General features: G+C 47.2%; 1 protein-coding gene across 5 annotated transcripts in view; it reads left to right on the top strand.

Annotated features, from left to right (window-relative positions):
• The window catches only part of UBR4 (ubiquitin protein ligase E3 component n-recognin 4), a 79,156-nt gene extending 58,194 nt beyond the window's left edge, over positions 1 to 20,962 (top strand). For all 5 annotated transcript variants that reach the window (XM_086476300.1, XM_086476301.1, XM_086476302.1 and 2 more), the window contains 22 exons: positions 155 to 296; positions 1,054 to 1,135; positions 2,099 to 2,272; positions 2,707 to 2,828; positions 3,248 to 3,445; positions 3,572 to 3,652; positions 5,979 to 6,066; positions 6,475 to 6,602; positions 7,028 to 7,135; positions 7,353 to 7,472; positions 8,194 to 8,384; positions 8,733 to 8,906; positions 9,438 to 9,537; positions 10,097 to 10,315; positions 10,584 to 10,697; positions 11,003 to 11,145; positions 11,455 to 11,580; positions 12,342 to 12,536; positions 14,458 to 14,682; positions 18,178 to 18,268; positions 18,851 to 19,013; positions 19,769 to 20,962. In XM_086476300.1, the coding sequence (XP_086332426.1) occupies positions 155 to 296; positions 1,054 to 1,135; positions 2,099 to 2,272; positions 2,707 to 2,828; positions 3,248 to 3,445; positions 3,572 to 3,652; positions 5,979 to 6,066; positions 6,475 to 6,602; positions 7,028 to 7,135; positions 7,353 to 7,472; positions 8,194 to 8,384; positions 8,733 to 8,906; positions 9,438 to 9,537; positions 10,097 to 10,315; positions 10,584 to 10,697; positions 11,003 to 11,145; positions 11,455 to 11,580; positions 12,342 to 12,536; positions 14,458 to 14,682; positions 18,178 to 18,268; positions 18,851 to 19,013; positions 19,769 to 19,833 (3,049 nt within the window). In that variant the 3' untranslated portion in view covers positions 19,834 to 20,962. The remainder of the gene's footprint in view (positions 1 to 154; positions 297 to 1,053; positions 1,136 to 2,098; positions 2,273 to 2,706; positions 2,829 to 3,247; positions 3,446 to 3,571; positions 3,653 to 5,978; positions 6,067 to 6,474; positions 6,603 to 7,027; positions 7,136 to 7,352; positions 7,473 to 8,193; positions 8,385 to 8,732; positions 8,907 to 9,437; positions 9,538 to 10,096; positions 10,316 to 10,583; positions 10,698 to 11,002; positions 11,146 to 11,454; positions 11,581 to 12,341; positions 12,537 to 14,457; positions 14,683 to 18,177; positions 18,269 to 18,850; positions 19,014 to 19,768) is intronic.
• The last annotated feature ends 530 nt before the right edge of the window (positions 20,963 to 21,492 follow it).

The raw sequence follows: 21,492 nt of genomic DNA on the forward strand, positions 1-21,492 counted from the left end.
TAACAGTTATGCTGTTAGCTAGGAGAGCTAGGAGGACAACAGGGAGGATAGATTTCTGGAGGCTTTTTTTTTTTCCTCTTTCTGTGGTGTCCTTAAGCCCTGAATGCCTCTTGTTACTGTGAGGTGCTTGTCAGCTTCTGTTTCTCTTTACTAGCTACCTGGATGAGCTGAGCATTGCTGGTGAGTGTGCCGCCGAGTACCTGGCACTGTATCAGAAACTCATCAAACCGGCCCACTGGAAGATCTACCTGGCAGCCCGGGGCGTTCTGCCCTATATTGGCAGCCTCATCACTAAGGTATGGACTTGTGCGGAGGAGCTGAGTAGCAGCAGAGAGCTTGTCCTTGACCTGTCAGTTTGGCTTTTTTGCTTTAAAATCTTCACCTCTTGGTTCAGTGCCCTGCTGCTGACCCTTGCCAGGTTTATGAAGTTCACACTTGCGCACTCTCGCCTCGGAAGGGAAGGAGCTACAGCCGCAGCCGTAGCATTCCTCAGTGCAAACTGGCTGGTGCCCGTTCATTAACTGCGCTGGGCGCCGCGATGTTAAGGGGTATAAATATTGCTACGCTGTCCTGGCACCAGGTCCGAGCTGGAAGCTGTCGTAGCTGCCAGGCGGACTGCGAGAGCCCTTAACGACAAAACAGGATTAGGTGTGCTACCGTTCCCTGAGTGCGGATTACAGCCTGTTGGAGAAGCACGTTTAAGTTGCACTCTTCGGAGCGTTAGGTCTTAGGAGTTGTCTGGTGATCCCTGGTGCGCTCCAAAGAGGCAGGTGGCACCCTGCGTGTTACTGGTGGCCCCAAGTCCATCACGGATGGCCACTAGAGCAGAGCAGAGGTAATAGGTAGGTATAGGGAGAAAATGAGGAGGACGTTTGGGTTAGTTTTTCTCTTCTCTCCCCCTTCCTTCCCCGCTGCTGCGTTGCAGTTCTGGTTTCTCTGTGGCTGGCTCTGTTTCTCTGCTGTGTTCCTTTGCACCCTGTGCTAGACACTTGCCAGCTAGTCATTATTGGCATTGCAGTTTCTTGTCCTAATAGGCTTGTTAATTATTTTCAGGAAATAGCTCGGTTACTTGCCTTGGAGGAAGCAACACTCAGCACTGATTTGCAGCAGGGATATGCCTTGAAGAGTCTCACAGGTATTTGGTGGCATCAGCGCAAGTCCTGTAGGAGGATTGGAGATGGGGTGATGGTTGTTCTGTAACAGGAGGTAGCAGAATTCCAGAGAGATGTGATTCAGTGTTTTGCAGTTGTCAGCATTGGGGTTTTGCCATCAATTTAGCACTTAGCCCCTAAATGGATTTTTCCATATTTTTTGTGCTCAATTTGAGTTTTTAGTTACCTGAACTGTAATGAGCAAACTTTGTCATATCACTTCTCTATTTCTTAATCACATTCATGGTACACTGTAATTCCTGGGACCATTGTAAACACTGCTGAGTTGTTCCTGCCTACTTATTCTATGGTAGCTTTTCTGTTTTGAGTCTTCTAGGGTCTACTTCTTTCAAAAACATGCTGGAAATGCATATACATCATTAACTAGGTCATTCTTTTTTGTATCTTCTTCTATGTTCTTCAGAAATTAATGGACTAATTCATAAAGCCTGGCTTCTTGCCAGAAAAAGCATGTTGATAAATATGTCATGAGAAAGCGTTCGCTGATTTTTCACTTTATTATAGGAGTGACCAACTCAGGCATGTAACTGATAAGCCAATACCACACTTGCTGTCACATCATGAGACACAGCTGAAATATTAAAAGGGGAGCAGTCATCTGCTTTTGAAATAACTTGCAACAGAAAAATGTCAAAATGTGCAGAATTTTGTATCAAGCGCTTAGAAAGCTCCTCATGCCCCTTCCTCATTCCCTCGCCGTGGTCCTGTATGGTGCAATTCACAAGGCAGCTCTCGCAGGCCAGGGTTTTTGCCTCAACCAGTTTGTAGAAGTGAGCTTTAAACCACAGACTGACAATGGGAGCTGTAACAAGCCTTTTCATTGTGCTGCTTTTATGATATCGTGCCCTGTTTGCTGGCCACGTGAAACTTAGAGCTAACAAATCAAACTCTCTCTCCCACTCGCTGAATGTCTCGTTGCTTTATAGGTCTTCTCTCTTCCTTTGTGGAGGTGGAGTCCATCAAACGGCACTTCAAAAGCCGCCTGGTGGGTACAGTCCTGAATGGTTACCTGTGTTTGAGGAAGTTAGTGGTACAGAGAACAAAGCTGATCGATGAAACCCAGGACATGCTGCTGGAGATGCTGGAGGATATGACAACAGGTAAAGCCACCTCCGTTCTGTAAATCCAGAGTTTGGGTCAACCAAGATGAAAAAGCAGATAGTTACAACCACACAAAGAGCTTCTTTCTAAAAGACCGGTGTAGTGAGGGATTTTTTTTATGGCTTGAACCTTCCAATATTTCCTATTGGCACAGAAAATGTAAATAACATTCCTGGAGTCGTCTCTTATTTTCCAGGAATTTAAACCTCCTCCTTTTTATGGGATTGCTTTACTGCAGCCCAAGCATGCAAAGAGTTCTCCTAGTAAACATACCAATAAATAGCCTTTCATCTTTTAAGTAGTGGTTGTGCAAAAGGAGAGGGCACCGAAGTGTGGTGCTTACTGCAGACAGATTTATTGTGTATGCTGAGTTAAAACGGAACCTGTAAAACTGACTCCTGTGTCTTTTTTTAATACTTCTGTTTCTTGGCAGGCACAGAATCTGAAACCAAAGCATTTATGGCAGTGTGTATAGAGACTGCAAAACGTTACAGCCTCGATGACTACAGAACTCCGGTCTTTATCTTCGAGAGACTGTGCAGTATTATCTATCCTGTAAGTGTGGAGGTGGCTGTAGCATTGCTTACAGAGTTAGACTTCATAAACAGATGCAGTTCCTTGCCTTTTGGCAAAAAAACCAATCGTGTCTTCGGTCATGATTTAATATTAGCCAGTGTTGAACTGCAGTACTATGATATCCCGTTCGGGGGTTTTAGTCTTTAGGTTCCCTGCTGGGGCCTGCTCTGTGCAGAAAGGCGGAACCAGTAGTTTTGTTTCATGCTGAGGAATTTGCTTACTAAGTGATACTGGGCATCCTCTAAATGCCACGTGTGTGGCCGCGTACTGCAGGATGCACCAGCGATGAAAGGACTGAAGGTTTAGGGACACCTTGTCACTTGCTACTGTAAGAATGCAGGAATGGGAGCATGGTTAGAGGAAAACTTACTCGCTCTGTCTCTGCTGCTGTTCTTTAGGAAGAGAATGAAGTGACCGAGTTCTTTGTAACTCTGGAGAAAGATCCCCAGCAGGAAGACTTCTTACAGGGCAGAATGCCAGGGAATCCCTACAGCAGTAATGAGCCTGGCATTGGGCCACTCATGAGGGACATCAAGAACAAAATCTGTCAGGACTGTGACCTGGTAGCTCTGCTGGAGGATGACAGTGGAATGGAGGTGAGAACGCACCAGTGTGGATTTCTTGTGCAGATAGGCGAGGATGCCATTTCTAGGCAGCTGACGGTCGCTGGAACGGTGATGCAATGTGAGCTCGTTCTTCACTTTTTATTTTCTCCCTTTCAGCTTTTGGTGAACAATAAGATCATCAGTTTGGATCTGCCTGTGGCTGAGGTCTACAAGAAGGTGTGGTGTCCCACTAATGAGGTATGTGTTACCTTTCTATAGGTTAACAGCACAGAGCACCTGTCCTTGATACTAACCAAAAAAAATGGGGGGCGGGGGGAATAAAAATCACACAAGTCAGGGTCTATTTTCTGGCATATAATTTCTTGGGTATAATTGTTCGGCACCTTTTTGTGCTCTTAGGATAGACTGTTACTCAGTTCTATAACAGAAGTGATTTAAAAGCACGTGATGCTGACCCAGGTGAGTGTATTGAACTTAGCTGTGTGGTGTATCAGATATGGGAACTGTCGTCTTGAGTAACAAACTTTCTGCCATTCCTTTGGGGAGAAAGCTGAACTTTGTGTCGCCGCCTTTCAGAGCGCATTTCACACTCCATCTGCACGTGACAGTTTAATGCGTGTGTACAGACAGGGACACCAGATTGCTCCATCAATCTGCGCTTCAGAGATGAACCCGAGTTATTTATGCCGAGGGAGCATCCACCATTTCTCCATCTTCCTTTGCACTTCTGCTCTTGTGCTTTTCATGTAGGGATCTCAAGAACTTTATAGATTTCCTTCTCCCAGTTAGCTCTTAGTAGTGCGTCTTGCCTGTTTTTCAGATGACAGAATGGACCGAACAGTCTTAAGGGACTAGTCCGCCACGTCACAGTGAGCTTGTTCCAGAGGTTGATGTGGTCCAGGACAAGCTCTTCCCTTCTTTTTCTTGTAGCCACTAAAATAAACTCCCACCGAGAAGGAATCCATCAGACTAAATCTTGCCCACTACAAGTATGTTCTTTAGAGGCACTGCTAGTAGCACTTCAGATCATGAAAGACGGCTGATTTGCCCGGCGTTTATTGTTCATTCCTTATTTAGTCTTGGGTTGCAGTCACCTTTGACTGAAACCATTTGTTTGCTGTGCTTGTGGGGAAGAATTCAAACAAAATGCCTGTTTTCAGTGGATTATAGATGAGGAATGTGAGCTTTATTTAAGTAAAAAAAGCCTTCTGTACTGCAAAATCAAGCCCAAGGCTAGGTGATAGTGATAATTTCTTGGTAAAGTATAACTTGGGTAGGGAAGTGAGGTGCTGGTCTCAATCTGAATTCTAATTTGCACTCTAATGAAGTTACTGAGGGAAATCACGGCACATGCCGCCCCAGCCTCCTGCCCGCTCGGCGCGGCGAGACCCCGTTCCTGTGAGATGCCGAGCCGTAGCCGATGCGCGGCTCTCCCAGGATGCAGTGCTGGCGGTGAAAGGCAGCGTTGGCTCAGCGTTCTGCCGACGAACAGCTTTCATCTGTCTTCCTTTGTGTGCACCTCTGCAAAGCGCTTCTGGAGCCGCGGCTCACGTTCCCTAGGAAATAGACAGGCGCACAAGAACGCAACCTCAGGCCCCTTTTTGTTTCCCTTGTCTCTCACTGGCTTTTTTTGTTCATCTGCCATTTTACCAGGGCCCCTGTGGTGTTAATTGCTGGTCTCTAGCGTGGCCTTTGAGCAGATCTTCCCCCCGGGGCTTTCCCTGTGCTTATGTATTTTCTGTGACATTAAGCGCTGCTTATTCCACATTAGGCTTAGTGCGCTCTCTGACAGGTTTTCTCTCACAAGGTCTCCTGCTCCCAAATCTGGGATTTTTCTTTTCTGCTTTTTATTCAGACCTATGGATTAAAATGGAAAGTTTAGTGGTATGCTGTCAGTATTTCCAGCTGGAAATCCATCTGGAAAACTAGCCCTTTCCCAGGGTAAAAGCACAGCTTGGCCTTCGGTGGGTTTGGCTGTACCATTTTAGTAATACATTGTCTTACTGAAAGCTCATTAAATTGCCTTTTACTCCTCCTCTTCCATTTTCCATCACTGCAGATCTTATCTGTTGGAAAGCGCTCATCCAAGTAGCCTTTCCTGCTTCTTTTACTGGGCTGTGTCTGATCCCTGGGTTTCCCAGGTATGCTCTGCAATACCCTCAGAGGGGAAGGTTGCCATGGAAAGCAGGCATTTCTCTATAGACGAACACGTTTTGCTCAGCTAGATCTTTCACTGGTGCTAAAGGAAACTGTTGGAGGAGATGTAAGGAGGAAGAGATGTTTATTCCCAGCCTGTCGATCTAACTGGCAATGGCAAGAGAAGCTGGACAGACCAGTAGATGAGTTACTGATGTTTCTGCAGGTGGTGGCTTTACGGTTGTTTTTAACTCATCTCAGTAAGGGGAGAATGAAGGAGTGAAAGATTTCTCTGTTACCATCTGCAGTCAAAACAGCACGAAGGAGAGCTGAGGCTGGAGTGTCTGTTACACCCTGTAACGAGAACTGGACTTGTGTCTAAGTCTCCACAGAGGTGTAGTCGATATAATGCTCTCCTCTCTTGCAGGGGGAGCCGATGAGGATCATTTACCGCATGCGAGGGTTACTAGGAGATGCAACTGAGGAATTCATCGAGTCTCTCGACTCCACTACTGGTAATGCATTTGTCTCCTGAAAGCTGGGATTAGATTTGAAATCTGAGGTTTGCCGCAGAGCAATGACACTATTATCCTTACAGCAGTGAGCTTAAAGTTGATTGACGTTGCTTTTGCTACATTTACCTGCTTCACTAGAGTGGAGGAGGATTTTAACAACCCTTTAAGTCTGTGCTTTAAATTCAAACACTTGCATGGCCCAGGACTGTTCTGCCTGGCCCTTCTTCATATTCCTGCCCATAATTCTTTTCAAATTCAATACAGTTGAAATGTCTTGAACTGCTGGTAAATGTGTCCTACTGTACGCTCCATTTCGCTTCGCTGTTCTGTCCCTGGACGTCAGGGGACTGCATGAGCTTGCCATATTGTGGCTGCTTCCTCTCTTCACAATCTGCGTCTGTCCTGTAGATGAAGAGGAGGACGAGGAAGAAGTTTACAAGATGGCAGGTGTCATGGCCCAGTGTGGAGGCTTGGAGTGCATGCTCAACAGACTGACTGGAATCAAGGACTTCAAACAAGGCCGACACCTCTTAACTGTGAGTCTCAGCTTCTGGTCTTCGGGGTCAGGAGTTCTGTGCTGCAAAATGCTACAAACGTTGGTGAAGTTTAGTTGTCTGCCTTGTGTTGCAGTTTAAGTGTTGGAGCAGAGATTTCAATTTACTAATTCATGAAAACCTGAGAAATTCCTTTGTTCCCTCTCCCGTTCCTCTTGGTTAACAATGCTTTACAAAGACTTTGAAGTGTGTAGAAGCTGAGGAGTTGGTAAGACTGAATCCTGTCTTGATAGATTGTTTTCTGACTTGGCCTTACTTGAAAACTGAAGCTGTCCTGAGGTTAATACTGCTCTAAAAATCTGGCTTGTACCTTACCCCAGAAGTCTGGAAACTAGCTATCTTATCAGCAGATCATCTTATACTCATTTTGAAGGTTCTGTAGAGAATGCATTCTCTGTCTTTTGTAGGTGCTGTTGAAACTCTTTAGTTACTGTGTGAAGGTGAAAGTAAATCGTCAGCAGTTGGTCAAGCCAGAGATGAACACTTTGAATGTCATGCTGGGAACTCTTAACTTGGTAAGGACAACCTGGACTTTCATAAAGTGTTTTCCCTGGACTCCAATGAATTTAAGCTACCTCTGACTGCCCTGCTGCCTTGTGACAACTGCAAGAGATCTTAAATGTTGCTGGACTGGCACTGTCAGCCATTCCTTACCTGTTAGCGGGTGGAAGCGTGTGGGTCAGTCAAGCCAGTTACTGCTGGTGTTACAATACCTGCTGCCATCTTCTCCAGGCTCTGGTGGCTGAGCAGGAAAGTAAGGACAGCGGAGGAGCAGCCGTGGCAGAACAAGTGCTTAGTATAATGGAGATCATACTGGATGAATCCAACGCAGAACCTCTGAGCGAGGACAAGGTGAGTGCCTGGGGCTTGGTGCACGAATGGAAATGTTGACTGAGGTTCAAGGCTTGCAAATATCTTACTACAGTGATGCGGAGCTTCGGGAGCTGCAGAGGAGTGCTAAATGGGAGTCTAACCCTTGGCATGTCTTAGCAGGCCGTGGAGGTAGGGCAAGAGGAGTGTCCTGAACCAAATGTACTGCGAGGCTTCTTTAGGATGATTCTTGCACAGTCGGGGTGGGGGTTATTAGACACTGCTTGGATCCCTTCCTTGCTGCTTTGGGCCACAGGCCAGTGAGAGACAAGAAAAGACACGGCTCTCCCTTGTTGTTTTCGGTGCCTTCGTACATGTTGAAAACATGATTGATTTTCCAGCTCATTGAAGATAAAAACAATATCTCAACTACACTGAAAATGAGAAGAGTTTCTTGGCCATCTTTTGAAGCTGTCGGTGTATAGGACTCTGATGTCCTTTGGGCTAGAATTATTAGACCTTTTTGACTAGGAAATTCTTTAATAGTAAGTGGAAGAAGTCAGTCATCAGCTAGAGTTGTCACAGCCGTTCCACGAGACCTTTGGGAATGAGACAGGGTTTTGTTCTTCACCAGGCTGTCTTACCAGGGGCTAGAGCTCTAATCCTTCAAGCCTGGAAGAGTTTGCCAGCTACCAGAGTGAGGGTTTTCTTGAACGTTGTAGATTTGTTCCCGGACGTAAATCGTGCTCTCCTTCCCGTGCAGGGTAACCTCCTCCTAACCGGCGACAAAGATCAGCTGGTGATGTTGCTCGACCAGATTAACAGCACTTTTGTCCGTTCCAATCTCAGCGTCTTGCAAGGCCTATTGCGCATCATCCCTTACCTCTCCTTCGGGGAAATGGAGAAAATGCAGATTCTGGTTGATCGATTCAAGCCCTACTGTAACTTTGATAAGTATGTTGTCATATTTCAACTGAAAGCACATGAAATCAGTTGTACTGGCAAGTCTATACCTTTTTCTTTCTCATTGATGCTTACTTCAGTGTAATGCAAAGCTTCAGAGATTCCTGGTGCATAAGCTTAATTTTCTATTTCACTTCTAAGCCATTTAAAAAAAAAATGCCTGAGAGTGTAAGCTCGAGAAATAGGGCTTTAGAGTATATTCTGAGGTGAAAAGGGTCTGAGTAGCTTTTCTGAGTCTCTGAGCTGGAGTAGGTACGTGCGTTTGGTGGTAATGTAATGGGAATTACAGGCAGAGGTTTTTGGAGAGCCTCCAAGTTACCATGTCTTCTCTTTGTTCAGGTATGATGAGGAGCACAGTGGAGATGACAAAGTTTTCCTAGACTGCTTCTGTAAAATAGCAGCAGGAATAAAGAACAACAGCAACGGCCATCAGCTGAAAGATCTCATCCTTCAGAAGGGAATTACGCAGAACGCCCTTGACTACATGAAAAAGCACATTCCCAGTGCAAAGAAGTAAGAGTCCCTACTTAATCCGTGTGGTAATCCTGAACAACCTTCTCATTTCATCACCCCAGCGATCCTCCAGGAAAGCCATTAACCAGTCCACATCCAGAAGCATTTAGACTTGGTACAGCTGAGATGCAGAGGGTCTGGTGAGACAGTGCTGCTGTGGGGATGGGCTAAAAAGCCTGTCATCTGCCCATTTGATACCCACCCGAGCTGATTTCTTGGATATCGCGACGCTTGTGTTTCCTGCCTGTTCCTTGCTGTCGTGCTGTAACAGAGCTTGCGCTGTTGATGGCCAGCTCTGAACATAAAGCAAATCTCAAGGCTAAGAGCTGACACCATGGCTATTAGCGTGCCCAACACGGCACTGGGAGTGGGAATGTCACTTCATTCATTAGTGGAGGAGGGACCCAGGGGGAAGGGTGCTTGTCTTGCCTGCAGCCTGCGCTCTGCAAGCTGTGCTGCTGGCTGACCGCCAGGTGCCTTTTTCGGAACGGGTGACTGCCCTTCAGCTGCTGCCTCTTGTTTTCCGTGCAGTTTGGATGCAGACATATGGAAGAAATTCTTATCTCGACCTGCACTTCCTTTCATCCTGCGCCTGCTCCGAGGACTTGCCACACAGCACCCTGCTACGCAGGTAAGGAGGCTGTCCTGAAGGCCGAGTAGGACTTGGCTGGCTTGTTACGCTGCTTTTTGGGGCTGTAGCTAGGCAGTTATTTCTGTAGTAGTTGATTCTACGCTGGTTTTTGTTGGGCTTGGAGAGACACACCAGCTTCAGGTACCATCTGCTAGTCTGGAAAAGTCTGGAGGGCAGAGATTTTGACTTAAATATCTTACTTTGCGTGGTGTGAGATTTCCACACCAGCGTGAAGAGAAGGTGATTTAGGACTGTGAACTATATAGTATTGGTAGGCTTCTCAGGGCCTGATGGTTGTTTTAAGGATGCTCTTTATCCAACATCCACATCAGACCTCTTGGTAGTGGCCACAGTAGAGGCAAATTGCCCCAGTCTCGTACGCAGTTTTGGGGTCCGGCGTCCATAACGCAGGAGCATCAAAGAGGAAAGTAAGAGCTTTGGCAAAAATTTTTGCAGATCGGTGCTTCTGCTCAGCTGTCGTGGGTGGGATTAGAGGGAACCATTGCCGTCATGCGCGCCCTTTATTCTGAAGAAAGTGCTGTGTTTCGATCCCTGTTAGGTGCTAATAGGCACAGACTCAATTACCAACCTGCACAAACTGGAGCAGGTGTCCAGTGATGAAGGGATCGGGACTTTAGCAGAGAATCTTCTGGAGGCGCTCAGGGAACATCCAGAGGTGAATAAGAAGATCGACGCTGCCCGGAAGGAGACGCGTGCGGAGAAGAAGCGTATGGCCATGGCAATGAGGCAGAAGGCCTTGGGCACTCTGGGGATGACGGTAATGTCTGTTTGCCCTGAGGGCAGGCTGGTGCTCTAATGGTCTTTTATTTCTGTCTTGCTAAAACTGCCACACAAGGAATTGTGTAAAATGATTTATTGGCAAATATTGCAGAGCTCAAGCCCGTGGTTTGCCCGGTGCTGCTGGGAGAGTAAACACGGTTGCTAATGGCAGGCTGGGAAGTGGGGTGGGCATTCCTGCTACGGTGGTGGGGCTGGTGGTGTTCGTCGTTGTCTTTTTAACCTGCTGGAGCTGTTCTCTCTTTCAGACGAATGAGAAGGGTCAGGTAGTGACCAAGACTGCGCTGCTTAAACAAATGGAGGAGCTTATTGAAGAGCCAGGTCTGACTTGCTGCATCTGCCGGGAGGGCTACAAGTTTCAGGTACAGTGAGACACGTTTGCAAAGTCCTTTCCCAGCTGAGGGGACTTGGCAGTATCCAGCTGCACAAGGGTGGCTGTGCTGGCTCTGGGAGAGCAGGAAATCTCCGGTTTGGTTCTTGGGATCAGTAATTCCAGAGGTGGTTGGGAAGTGGAAGCGTGTTTCCAGTGACAGCTGGAAAACGATTTGATCACTGTAAGTTTGAGGTAGGGACTGGGAGAGACGAAATTCAGTGCAGTGTCAAAATGGTGCAAAGCATGAACTTACAAAAGTGAATGATCTTCAGCGTAGCTGTTGTGTCATTGCAGCCCACGAAAGTCCTGGGGATTTACACTTTCACCAAGCGTGTTGCACTAGAGGAGTTTGAGAACAAACCCCGAAAACAACAGGGGTACAGCACAGTCTCTCACTTCAACATTGTCCACTACGATTGTCACCTTGCAGCTGTAAGGTACGTGCTGGTCACGGGCCGGGTAGTGGTGGCCGGTGTTGCTGTCCAGGGTGGTTTGTGAGCATGGCACTGGGCCTTGTAACTCGGGGTGGGCTTGCTTGGGAGCTGGTCACTTTGCAGCCTGGGGACAGCCACGGGCTTCTCTGTTGGGGTCTGCTTTCATATGCCAAATAGAGGTCAGGCCTGGGCGCTGGAAAGTGGAGTCTGTAATTTAAAGAAGCTGTGGAATTGTCGATTTTTTGGTGGTTTCTTAGACAGAAACCTGCATGCTTCTAACTTGCCTGGGTGTGGCTCGCTTTCTCAACGCAGACTTGCTCGTGGCCGTGAAGAATGGGAGAGTGCAGCCCTACAAAATGCCAACACCAAGTGTAACGGGCTCCTGCCAGTCTGGGGACCTCACGTGCCAGAGTCTGCTTTTGCGACTTGCTTAGCGCGGTGAGTAGGAGAAGTTACTTCTCGAGCTGTTTTGCGTTTGGGTAGGTAAGTCAGTATGTTAGCACAGAGGCAAACCATGGGATCGGAGGTGATGGCAGCTAAGTCTTAGTAAACCTGAGCCGTTTCAGATTCTGCCATCAAGAGTACATTTCCTAAAATGTGCAGGTGTCTGTTTGCTCCTTGGCTTCATGAAAATAAATAAATTCACTACCTCCGTAGCCCCCAGTCGCTCCTGAAAGTGCAGTAATGTCAGTTCATTTGCAGCCCATTGACCCCCTGCTTTGCAAGAGAAACCCCTCTGACACCAGCGGGTCCCCTTGTGTAGATTTCCAGCCCTCTGACGGAGGGTAGTGAGTTACAGTGGCCCGACCACTTCCCTGGGGCAGATGGAGATGGTTCATCCTGTTGTCAGTATTGTGGTCCACCCGATGCTGGGTTTGTACAGTCGTCTCGGATACCAGGAATGGTAACACCTTGAATGCATTTCAGCCTGGGAGCTGTATCCCAAGCCCTGGGCATGGGAAAATAGTATCGATGCGTGTGTGTGTGTACACAGATGGAATTGGATTTGCCAGAGAAAGCTCAGAGCCTCCCTTTGGGGAGGTTATTCGAAGGTGGCAGTGCTTGCATTTCTCTATCCTGCTCATTCTTTAAAGTTTTTCTGCGAGATACTTGCTCAGATTCTGAGCTATGGTGTGGAAGAAGAAACTGTTTTGAAGTTTTTAAAGGGTTTTTAATGAAGTAACCCTGCTGTTTTTCAGACACAACACTTACCTCCAGGAATGCACGGGGCAGCGGGAACCCACCTACCAGCTCAATGTCCATGACATTAAACTGCTGTTTCTCCGTTTTGCGATGGAGCAATCATTCAGCGTAGATACTGGAGGAGGAGGAAGGGAGAGCAACATACACCTCATTCCATACATAATCCACACGGTGCTCTACGTCCTCAACACGTCAGTACCTTTCTCTTAGCAGCAACCTCTGCCTTCCGCTCTTAGTCTTGGAAAGGTCTATAGGGGCTGCAGTCTGGGCTTTGTTACATGTATGTGGCAAGAATGGTGGAAAATCACATGAAAGTTTTAGGAGGAACCAAATTACAGATTTTAAACAGACTGTTACAGGTTTACATTGTTTGGAGTGAAGCGTTGCCGCCTGAACATGTGGGATAACAGGGAACCTATTGAGTAAAAGCAATTGGGAATTAGCTTCTCTTTCCATTCTAGATGTAATTATTACCTCTGGGGCGAGCAGCAGGGTTATTAGATTAAAGAAACACTGCCAGCTTAATTTTCTTTGGAGCGGGAAGAAGAGAGACACTATGATGAAGTAATTGTTAGTTGAAAACTTAACCCTGGTACCATTTTTTCCTGTGTTAAAGTAACACAATGTTTTGTTTCCAGTTTTGACATACTGGAATTCTCCTGTAGTGTTCAGGCCCATCAGATTTTCCTGACAATCTTAAGATTTTTTTAATTTTATTTTATTTTTACCAATAAACAGGAGCATAGGAACAGTTTTGCTGAAGTTTTTCAGAAAGATCTTATTTATGCAAAGCGTAGTAAGGTAAGGGTGGCCTTTGGCTTGACGCTATGTCTAAGTGTACAAATCTATAGGTACCTAAATGCTTTGGAGTGCACAAGGTGGTTGTGATAATACAGTAACCTGTACGAAAATGTAACGCCCTATGTGACTTTTATTTGCGTAGTTAGAGACTAGAAGGTAATACTGATTAGGTGAGGGTATAAGTGTTAAAGTACACGCCTCTTCAACCAAGGTCACTCCAAATGAAGTGCAGTGAAATCTCTCACTTTTCTGCCTGGAATTAATCAACGTTTTGGCTCTAATACAATTTGTCTATTGTTTTTAATATCTATCTCCAGATCCCTACGCTATTGTTTTCCGAGTCCCTTGGGAGATAAATAAATGAAACTATTCTTTTCATCTCGTTAGTCTGCTTACTGGCACCAGAGAGCCCAGGGCCCGCTGTGCGGCTGTTGTATAAAAACGCTTTATGTAGTTCCCAGACGTTATTTTTTTCTAAATGTCGATATGAAATGGAGAAAATGAAGAGCTACTAGTTGGCTACCCGCTGCATCGTGTAGCAGATGAAGAGGTCACACAACACTGGCACCAAACACAGCTTTATCTGCTCGGGTGCTGCTTTTTACCTTCCTGATAGGAAAAGTATATCTGACTTAAAAATCGAGGGACCTACCGTGCTGGCAGCCTCTTCCTGATGAAGCAGAGCAGTTAGACTGTGGGAAAGCGTGGTACATCTTCGCAAAGTCTGCTGTAGCACAGAGCTTGCGCAGTCAGCTCTGGGGTGCCCGGACTCCTGAAGAGACTGGAGCTAGGGGAAAGGAAAGAAATTACATATATAAGCTTACAGTAACTGCACTGTCTTTTTTGACATTGGCCTTTACCTTCTCAGTGATTGCTTTTGCGGTAGATGAATAACGTATATCGATTCTAAGGTCTGGCTGTAGGGGCTGCGGTCACGTGTTTAGTGTGAGATGGGAGATGGTACAACCTGAACACAGGGAGTGGCTGAACTGACAGTTTTTTCTCTAAAAAAAAAAAAAAGGAAGAATAGCTCTAAGTAGTATTGCCCTCTGTTGGAGCAATGCCAGCTGCCTTGCAAACCTCCCTAGTACCATACACAGCTCCAAGGAAAAGCGAGTTTGCTAGGCTTGTGTGCCTCATTGGGAGCAAACGCTCAACCGGTGGATGAATTTGGGAAAAACCTGATAGTGCCAAGCGAGCTCCGCTTTTCCTGCGTGGGACTGCGTGACTGCAGTACCCCAGAGCTCCTGAGGAACAGCGAGTTAACCTGTACGAGCCAGAGCAGCTGCTGAAGCTTTTCTTGCGTTTCAGAACTCGAGCGACTTCGAGGGAGGAGAAGAACCTCCAGAGCTTCATGGAGCACCCCAAAGAGAAGTGGGTGGAGAGTGCCTACGAGGTGGACGGGCCCCATTATTACACCGTGCTGGCGCTGCACATCTCGCCCCCCGAGAAGTGGAAAGCCATGCGAGTGGAGATCCTCAAGAGGCTCCTTGTCACCTCCCACGCGAGAGTGGTGTCACCAGGGGGAGCCAGCAGGTTAGCCACCACCCCACCGCCCTGCCAGCTTACTCCTGTTCCTGTCACAGCAGTCAGAGCCACACACAGCTTAGGGGGAGCTCAGGAAAGGAGCTGCCCATCTTAGGAGAGCAGATATTAACCCTTCGGAGTAGCTTGGTACTCAGCGTGGCAGAGGTAGTAGGGGCGTTCAGTTCTGGGGGGTTTTTGGAGTGGGTCAGTCGGTTGACTAGTGGAAGTGATGCTTTCCCTAGGAGTGTAGCTAAAAGTAGGAGAATGGTAAGATGCTTATTTCCCCCCCCACCTCAAGTGCAACGCTATAGTAACTTGTGTTGTGTGCTGCTTCAGAGCTGCTAGCGTGCTCTCTGCTTGCCTTACTAAAGAGGCTGTGCTCTTTTGATCAGTGCTCCAGCTTCCTTAAATAGAAAAATAGAAATAGAAATCAAATGCCATTGCTTTTAAAAGAAAAAAAAAAAAAAAAAAATCAATAGCAGCTGTCAAGCACTTGAAGTACAAGAATAAGTGGCTGTGCCTGCCTGAAAAAAGCACGTCTTTCCAGAGAAGGAAGAGGAATTCCAGTTTCTGAAAAGATGATTTTAAATAGCTGTCATAATTAGGAATAAATTCATTATTATTCTAAGTCGCCTTAAAGGGCATTCTTATTCTGATGACATTAATTATGTGTTCGATAAAGTCATTACAGGGGAGTAACACACAACACAGCGTGCACCAATGCTATTAGAGGCATCAAAAGTGAGAAAGCCCTTAAAGGGGCTCCTGTATTGATTTCCGTGCTGGTTGCTGCTGTTGGGGTTCAGCCTGCTCTGTCTTTGTGTCTCCCATTTCCACCACCCTGCCTGAGTTCTGGGAAAGGGGTTTGACAGTTACAGGTGATGTTATCGTGGAGGACTGTTTTCTCAGGCACAAGGGTGTGCAGCTTTTCACCTGGCCTGGTAAAGCAAAGCCCCTGTGTGGGTTTGCTGTGGATGTTTGGTGGTTTTTAAAACCCTCAGTAAATGATTCTGTTTCTTTCCCAAGTTACCTCTAAGCATGTATGTAATAAAAGCGTGTTGGAACGGACATAGCAAGAAACTTCCAGCTAAACCATCCGATTTCTTGAATTTCAGGGGAGAGCACTCAGAAATAGTTCTCAGGAATTATGTCAAGGTTTATTCAAGGGCTTTCTTTAATCCCTGCAGACTAAGAGAGCACAAAGCCTTCCACTGATAATACCTCTCAGAAATAGAAATATGGCAATTCTTATTTCCAAAGTCTGTGCTTATTTATTCTTGTGGAAAATCAGGAAGAGGGCGATGGATGGTGAAATACTCTGCAGATAAGTGCCAATACCTTTAATTTGTAGGCTAAGGCAAAGAGGAGGCCAGTGTCTGTAACACCAGAGTAACGTGTCTGCATACAAAAGATTAAAATTAGCATTCCACGTTAGATGCAGTACAAGGGTGTTCCCTGGGAGCACCACTGGTCCGAGTCTGTCGGGGTGGTGTGGGCTGAAGGTTGAAGGGGTGCAAGGACTCACTGCTACCTTTACTGGGGGGGATGGAGAGAAGTCTCTGTACAAACCAGCAGTGCGCCTAAAAGCAGCTGAGGATCAACTCGTGATCCCCAAAAGGGCCTGTAGACCTTGCTAACGAAGGTGCAGGCCGTGCTGTGCCTTCCCTCATACCTAAACAAAGGCAGCAAATACTGCCTGGGCGCTGCCCTGTGGTTAGGTGTTTCATCGGGCCTGGATTAGTCAGCGTGAGACAGATTTGAGGAGAATCTGCCCAAAAAGGTGGTCTGTCTCCGCCAGGAGCTACAGCTGTTGCAGTTTGTCTGCAAGGCCAAAGCGAGGGATACTCGGCACCTTCTGTCTTTTAGAAACACTTTGTATTTAAACCCAGAGATGAAATTACCAGGACAGGAGTTCTGGGTTTGTTCTTTTGTTTGGTTTTTTTTTTTTTTTTGTAAATACAATTTACAAATTCCAAAGAACTGAATCAAGTGACCGATTACCTGCTCGTTATTAGTAGCTAGAAAAATCCTGTAGACACTTTTCAGTATAGCTTTCATCTGAGTTTGGGAGGGAAATATCCTTTTGATTTTTTTTTTTTTTCCCTTTGCTGCCGACTGTGACCTTTCTAAAATATTCATGAAAGAAGCAAGGCTGCTGAAGTGTTAATGTCTAACTTTCTGCTGGCAATCCATGCATAGCTGATGAGCCTGAACCAGCTTACATTAATGAAAACGCGGCAGCTATTCTGTGAAGTAGCTGTTCCAGAAGGTAGCTACCAGACTTAACCCACAAGGGCCTTTTAGTTTTCAATTAAAGGAGCAGACTCCAATTAGATCAAAACCATTCACATAAAAAGAAACCCTGTCTTGCAGTATTTGGGAGTCTAGAATTAGCCTCGCTCGAAGTTGCTGTTCTTCCCGTGGAAATTTAGTCACCTTTACTAATTGCTTTTCCTTTAAATAATTAAGCCTAGCTGCCCAAGCAGGCTGCCACCTACCAAGCTGTCTGTTCTAAGGGCAGACACGCAAATGTAGCCTTTTACAATAAGAGCAACAAAACGTTCATTTCCCCCCCAAAAAATCCCAACTTGTCGCACGTTGCAGTTGGGCCCGTGGTCAGACGATACCCTTTTGTCTTGCTGACTTGCGTCAGTGGCAGCTGAACCAGTTCTAAATGCATAAAAAAGGGCTTTTTTGTTCCAAAGCTTTTAAGTGGTGAGCAGGAAGCGGCATGTGATGGAGGCAGATGTACCTGAGAAACGCATGCAAGAAAATTCCAAACCCATTAGAGTTGCTGGCAGGAGGTTCCACCTTGCCAGAACCTGTTTGTGATTAATCCTGTAAACTTTGGGAGCTGTTATCCCAGGATGGCTCTGCACCTTTTATAGCATTTCTTCAGCCAGGTGCTGAACTTCCAAAAGAAGTCCTTTCATGGCGATAGGATCACCAGGAAGATAGTAAATGGAAATTCCTCCATGTCCTCAAGGACAAGATCTTTCCCTCAGAGTCTTTCAGAAACGCTGTTGTGAGTTCGAACCAAAACCACGTTCTCCGTCATTGACACAGGCTGTGGCTGGAACCGAGGTGTAGTTATTTCTTCAGGAACCCGCTGTCCTCCCAGCGGCGAGCGCACCAGCGGGGGCTGTGTGCTGGTTCTCCGACTTTGCTGTTTACTCCCCTACGTAGGCTTAGCGGTCCGCTTCCCTCTCTGCTTGGTTTTTTCCTGTGAAGCCAGGGTTTGTTGGCCAGCCTGCTTTGGTTACGCCAGGCACAGCTGGTAGGGCGACTTCCTAGCTGTAGGAAGATGTCTTGTTGCACAGAAATTGCGGCTGCCCGATGTTTGTTCCGTGTCCAGGAGCACACAGCAGATCTTACTCAGAGCCGTTCCCCGTGTGTATTATCGAGAGGCTTTTTGGCCATTTCAGCTTTCAGGCTATTCATCACATTGGTTACCAAAGCGTGGTAAAGTGATTAACTCCGAGATTGATTTCATTATCTTCCTAGACTGGCAGATAAGACAGTGAAGGAATATGCAACGTACCGCTCTGGCCTTCTCTTCTGGGCCCTAGTAGATCTCATTTACAACATGTTCAAGGTAAGAAAAACCACTGAGGTTCATTTCTATCGGTTTTCTAACCTGAGCAACTATGTGTTTGAAATAGAGTTTGAAGCCCCTTTTTCCAAGATTCTTGTAAACACAAAAGTTCACCTTGTATGAGCAGAAAGGCTGCAAGAGGCTGCCTGTGCTCGCTGTGCCCTTTGCAGTTTGGTATCTGAAGAACTGAGAGACTTGTTCCAGTTTGCAGCCCTCCTCCTGTGTTGTGTGTTGGCTTATTGTTTCTGCGCAGCCTTCACTAAAGCAATTACAATCACAAAAACCATTCGGAGCTGCACCAGGGGGAACGGTTGGGTGAGGAAGGAGGCAGGGGCATGCCCCAGAAAGAAACTTGCATCTTCCAGAGAGGGTTAGATCATTAGGGTGAGAAAACGCCTGCGACCTTGTTGGCGTTCTGTACAGAAAGGTTATGAAGTCACGTGTGGGGTAAGGTTTTCTGTGTGGCTTGTTTACGAGAGGCAGAGGATGCAAGTCCAAGAGCAACGGGAGAAGGCGTCAGGATTTGCAGCTATTCTTCTAAACAATTATTTTTTGATTTGGTCCCATTTTCCCTTCTTGTAGAAGGTGCCTACCAGTAACACAGAGGGAGGCTGGTCCTACTCTCTTGCCGAGTTCATACGACACAATGACATGCCAATACACGAAGCTGCCGACAAGGCCCTGAAAACCTTCCAGGAGGAGTTCATGCCAGTTGAAACGTTTTCCGAGTTTTTGGATGTGGCTGGTAAGTTTCCCACAAGGAAAGCTTTCCCTTTTATAGGCTGCCTTCTGCAGCTCGTGACTGCCGCTCGCTCGAGACAGCAGCATTCCTGACGCTGCGGCGGCGTGTTTGTACGAGGCAGTGAGAGGAGGAGAGCTTGGCACTCCGGGTATTGCCTAAGCTGCCTCCAAAATCAGTTGGGAGACACGCTTGAGCATCCCCAGACAGGAACATTTCTCTCCCCTGATCCTGCAGGTCCTCCCCCTGCTCCGTTAACCAGACACACTGACTTGGCAGCTGAAGGGGGGTTTGGCTACGTGTGGTTTAAAGGCTGATAAACAGGTGTGACCGTGTCCTAGAGGCAGCAGTTCAGTGCAGCAGGAGTTCCTGCCGTAGGGGTTTTGGTATCCCCGGGAGTCAGGAGATGCTGGAGATCCACGTGCGGAGAAGCTGCTCTTACTTCTGTCACAAGTCAGTCGTGCCCCAGGCCAGTCTCTCCCTGTCCGACGTCCGGGGCTGCCCGGCAGCCAGCTGGCAGGATCCCTGTACAGCAGAGCAAGCGCCGGGTGGATGTGACGTCCACGCTTCGGTCCTTTCTGCACGGGCATCCAGCGAGGGTTTATCTTCATCTGGTCCATACTCAAAATAACATTGCAGCTGTCCTCACTCGCTCACACGTGCCCTAGCACAGATCCCTGGTGTGGGCAGGAGGAACCGCTCCGCGGATCTCATTGTTCTGTTGAATATTTTCTAATTATTCTGTCTTCTTCCGTTGAAAGGACTCTTATCAGAAATCAACGATCCCGACAGCTTCCTCAAGGATCTTTTGAACTCCATCCCCTGAGCCGCCAGCACAGAGCAGCGTTGGGCAGAGACTACACTAGCTTGCCTTCCAACCCTTTGTGTTCCTCCTTGTGCAGTCTGTCCCTTCCCTGAGGAGCGCTGCAGTTTTTTGGGTTGTGGTTTGGTTTTTTGGGGTTGTTGGTTTTGGTTTGGGTGGTTGTTTTTTTTTTTTTTCATTTTCTACAATTTTTCTTTTTCGAGTGATTTGGAATTTAGATTTGTTTTATCTTGTATTTCAGTGTTTCTATCTGTAAAGCCTTGTGTATTCAAGCTGGTTGAAAGAACTTGTACAGAGAGGAATCCAAACCAGTAAATGTTAATGCTTTAGTGTTCACCTCTTTGAAGTTTAATAAATTGAACAAATGGGTAAGATGGGTTTGACTAGTACTTTAACCATCCAGTAGCCTAAATGCCAAGTTCTTTCTCATCTTTTCTTTCAGAGCTCCTTCTCTCAGGGCTCAGAGCTGCTGCTCTTTCCGGCCCATAGTCTGGACAAGGAGACACAGGAGACAAAAGGCTCGTAGCGAGCAAGGAAGCAGCCTGACACTCTCTTTACTGATTGTACACGCAGAGCAGGTTTCCCCTTGTGGCACATGAGCCTTAGAGACTCGGGGACTGCAAAGGAGAGCGTTTCCTTCCGCCCCTTCTTCACCCGGGTGAGGGCAGCCGGCCCAGCCGCCGCCGCCTCCCCTGGCGCTTCGTGTTACCCCTCTCCGAGGCATGTTGCGTGTCACGGCGTCTTTCCTGCCCTTGCTCCCGCCAAGGCTGTGTTCAGAGCGAGCCTGCATGTCGTTGCCTCCGGTTCTGTAGTACTGATGGCCACGTTACCTCTCAGAGGGGTGCTGCTCCCCATCGAATTTATTTTTCTCTCGCTGGTAAAATTTTCAGCTTCAGCGAAATGCATGGAAAACAGACACCGCACACGTCCTGAGCCGGCCACTTGCCCTTCCCATAGCTTGCCTTTTGGTGTGCATGCCCTGACCTGAAGCCAAGTGCCTGCTTTGAATACAGCCTTGCCTTTTCTCACCCCGTTGTGCATGCTGGTAACTTACCTTTACCACCAGTTCTGCTGTCCTGTAACCCAGCTGACACGTGGTTAAGCTGGAATCTAATAAAGCTTTCCCTGTCTTCCTCGTCTCTGTTTGAACTTGAATTTCCGCAATCCTAACGCAGTCCCGTCCCCTAATAATTGCTGCAGAGGCTGAATAATTCGGCAGCCTATTTGATGCCTTTTGTGAGCGTTGAGCACGCGTTGTGATTTGGCAATTAGCAAACGGGCGAAGGCGCCGTGTTTTTCTTCTCGCCTCCGTGGGAGCTTGTGTCACTCCTGGCAGTCGGCTTTGGTTTTGGGGAGGAGTACTGACCAGCAAGCCACCTCGGGGAGTTTGGTTCAGTGCCTTGCAAGGGACTGGAGGACATGTCAGCGGGCTGCCTGTCGGTCGGGTACGTCTGTCTTGCCTCGTGAAGGTACAGGAGGGGGCTGGTGTGTGGAGTTTGCTCTTTAGCACGGCGATACTTTGCTTCACCTGCCTTTTAACCACATGAAAGGAAAAAACACACCTTGTTTTAAAAGCACTGTAAAGTCAAACCTAACAGTCTTCTCTCCCATGCACATATGGGTGGATGCACAGGCATTGTTTGCCAACACCGGTGTACAGTA

Source organism: Leptosomus discolor, chromosome 20 (assembly GCF_034619465.1).
Source record: "Leptosomus discolor isolate bLepDis1 chromosome 20, bLepDis1.hap2, whole genome shotgun sequence".
NCBI lineage: Eukaryota > Metazoa > Chordata > Aves > Leptosomiformes > Leptosomidae > Leptosomus > Leptosomus discolor.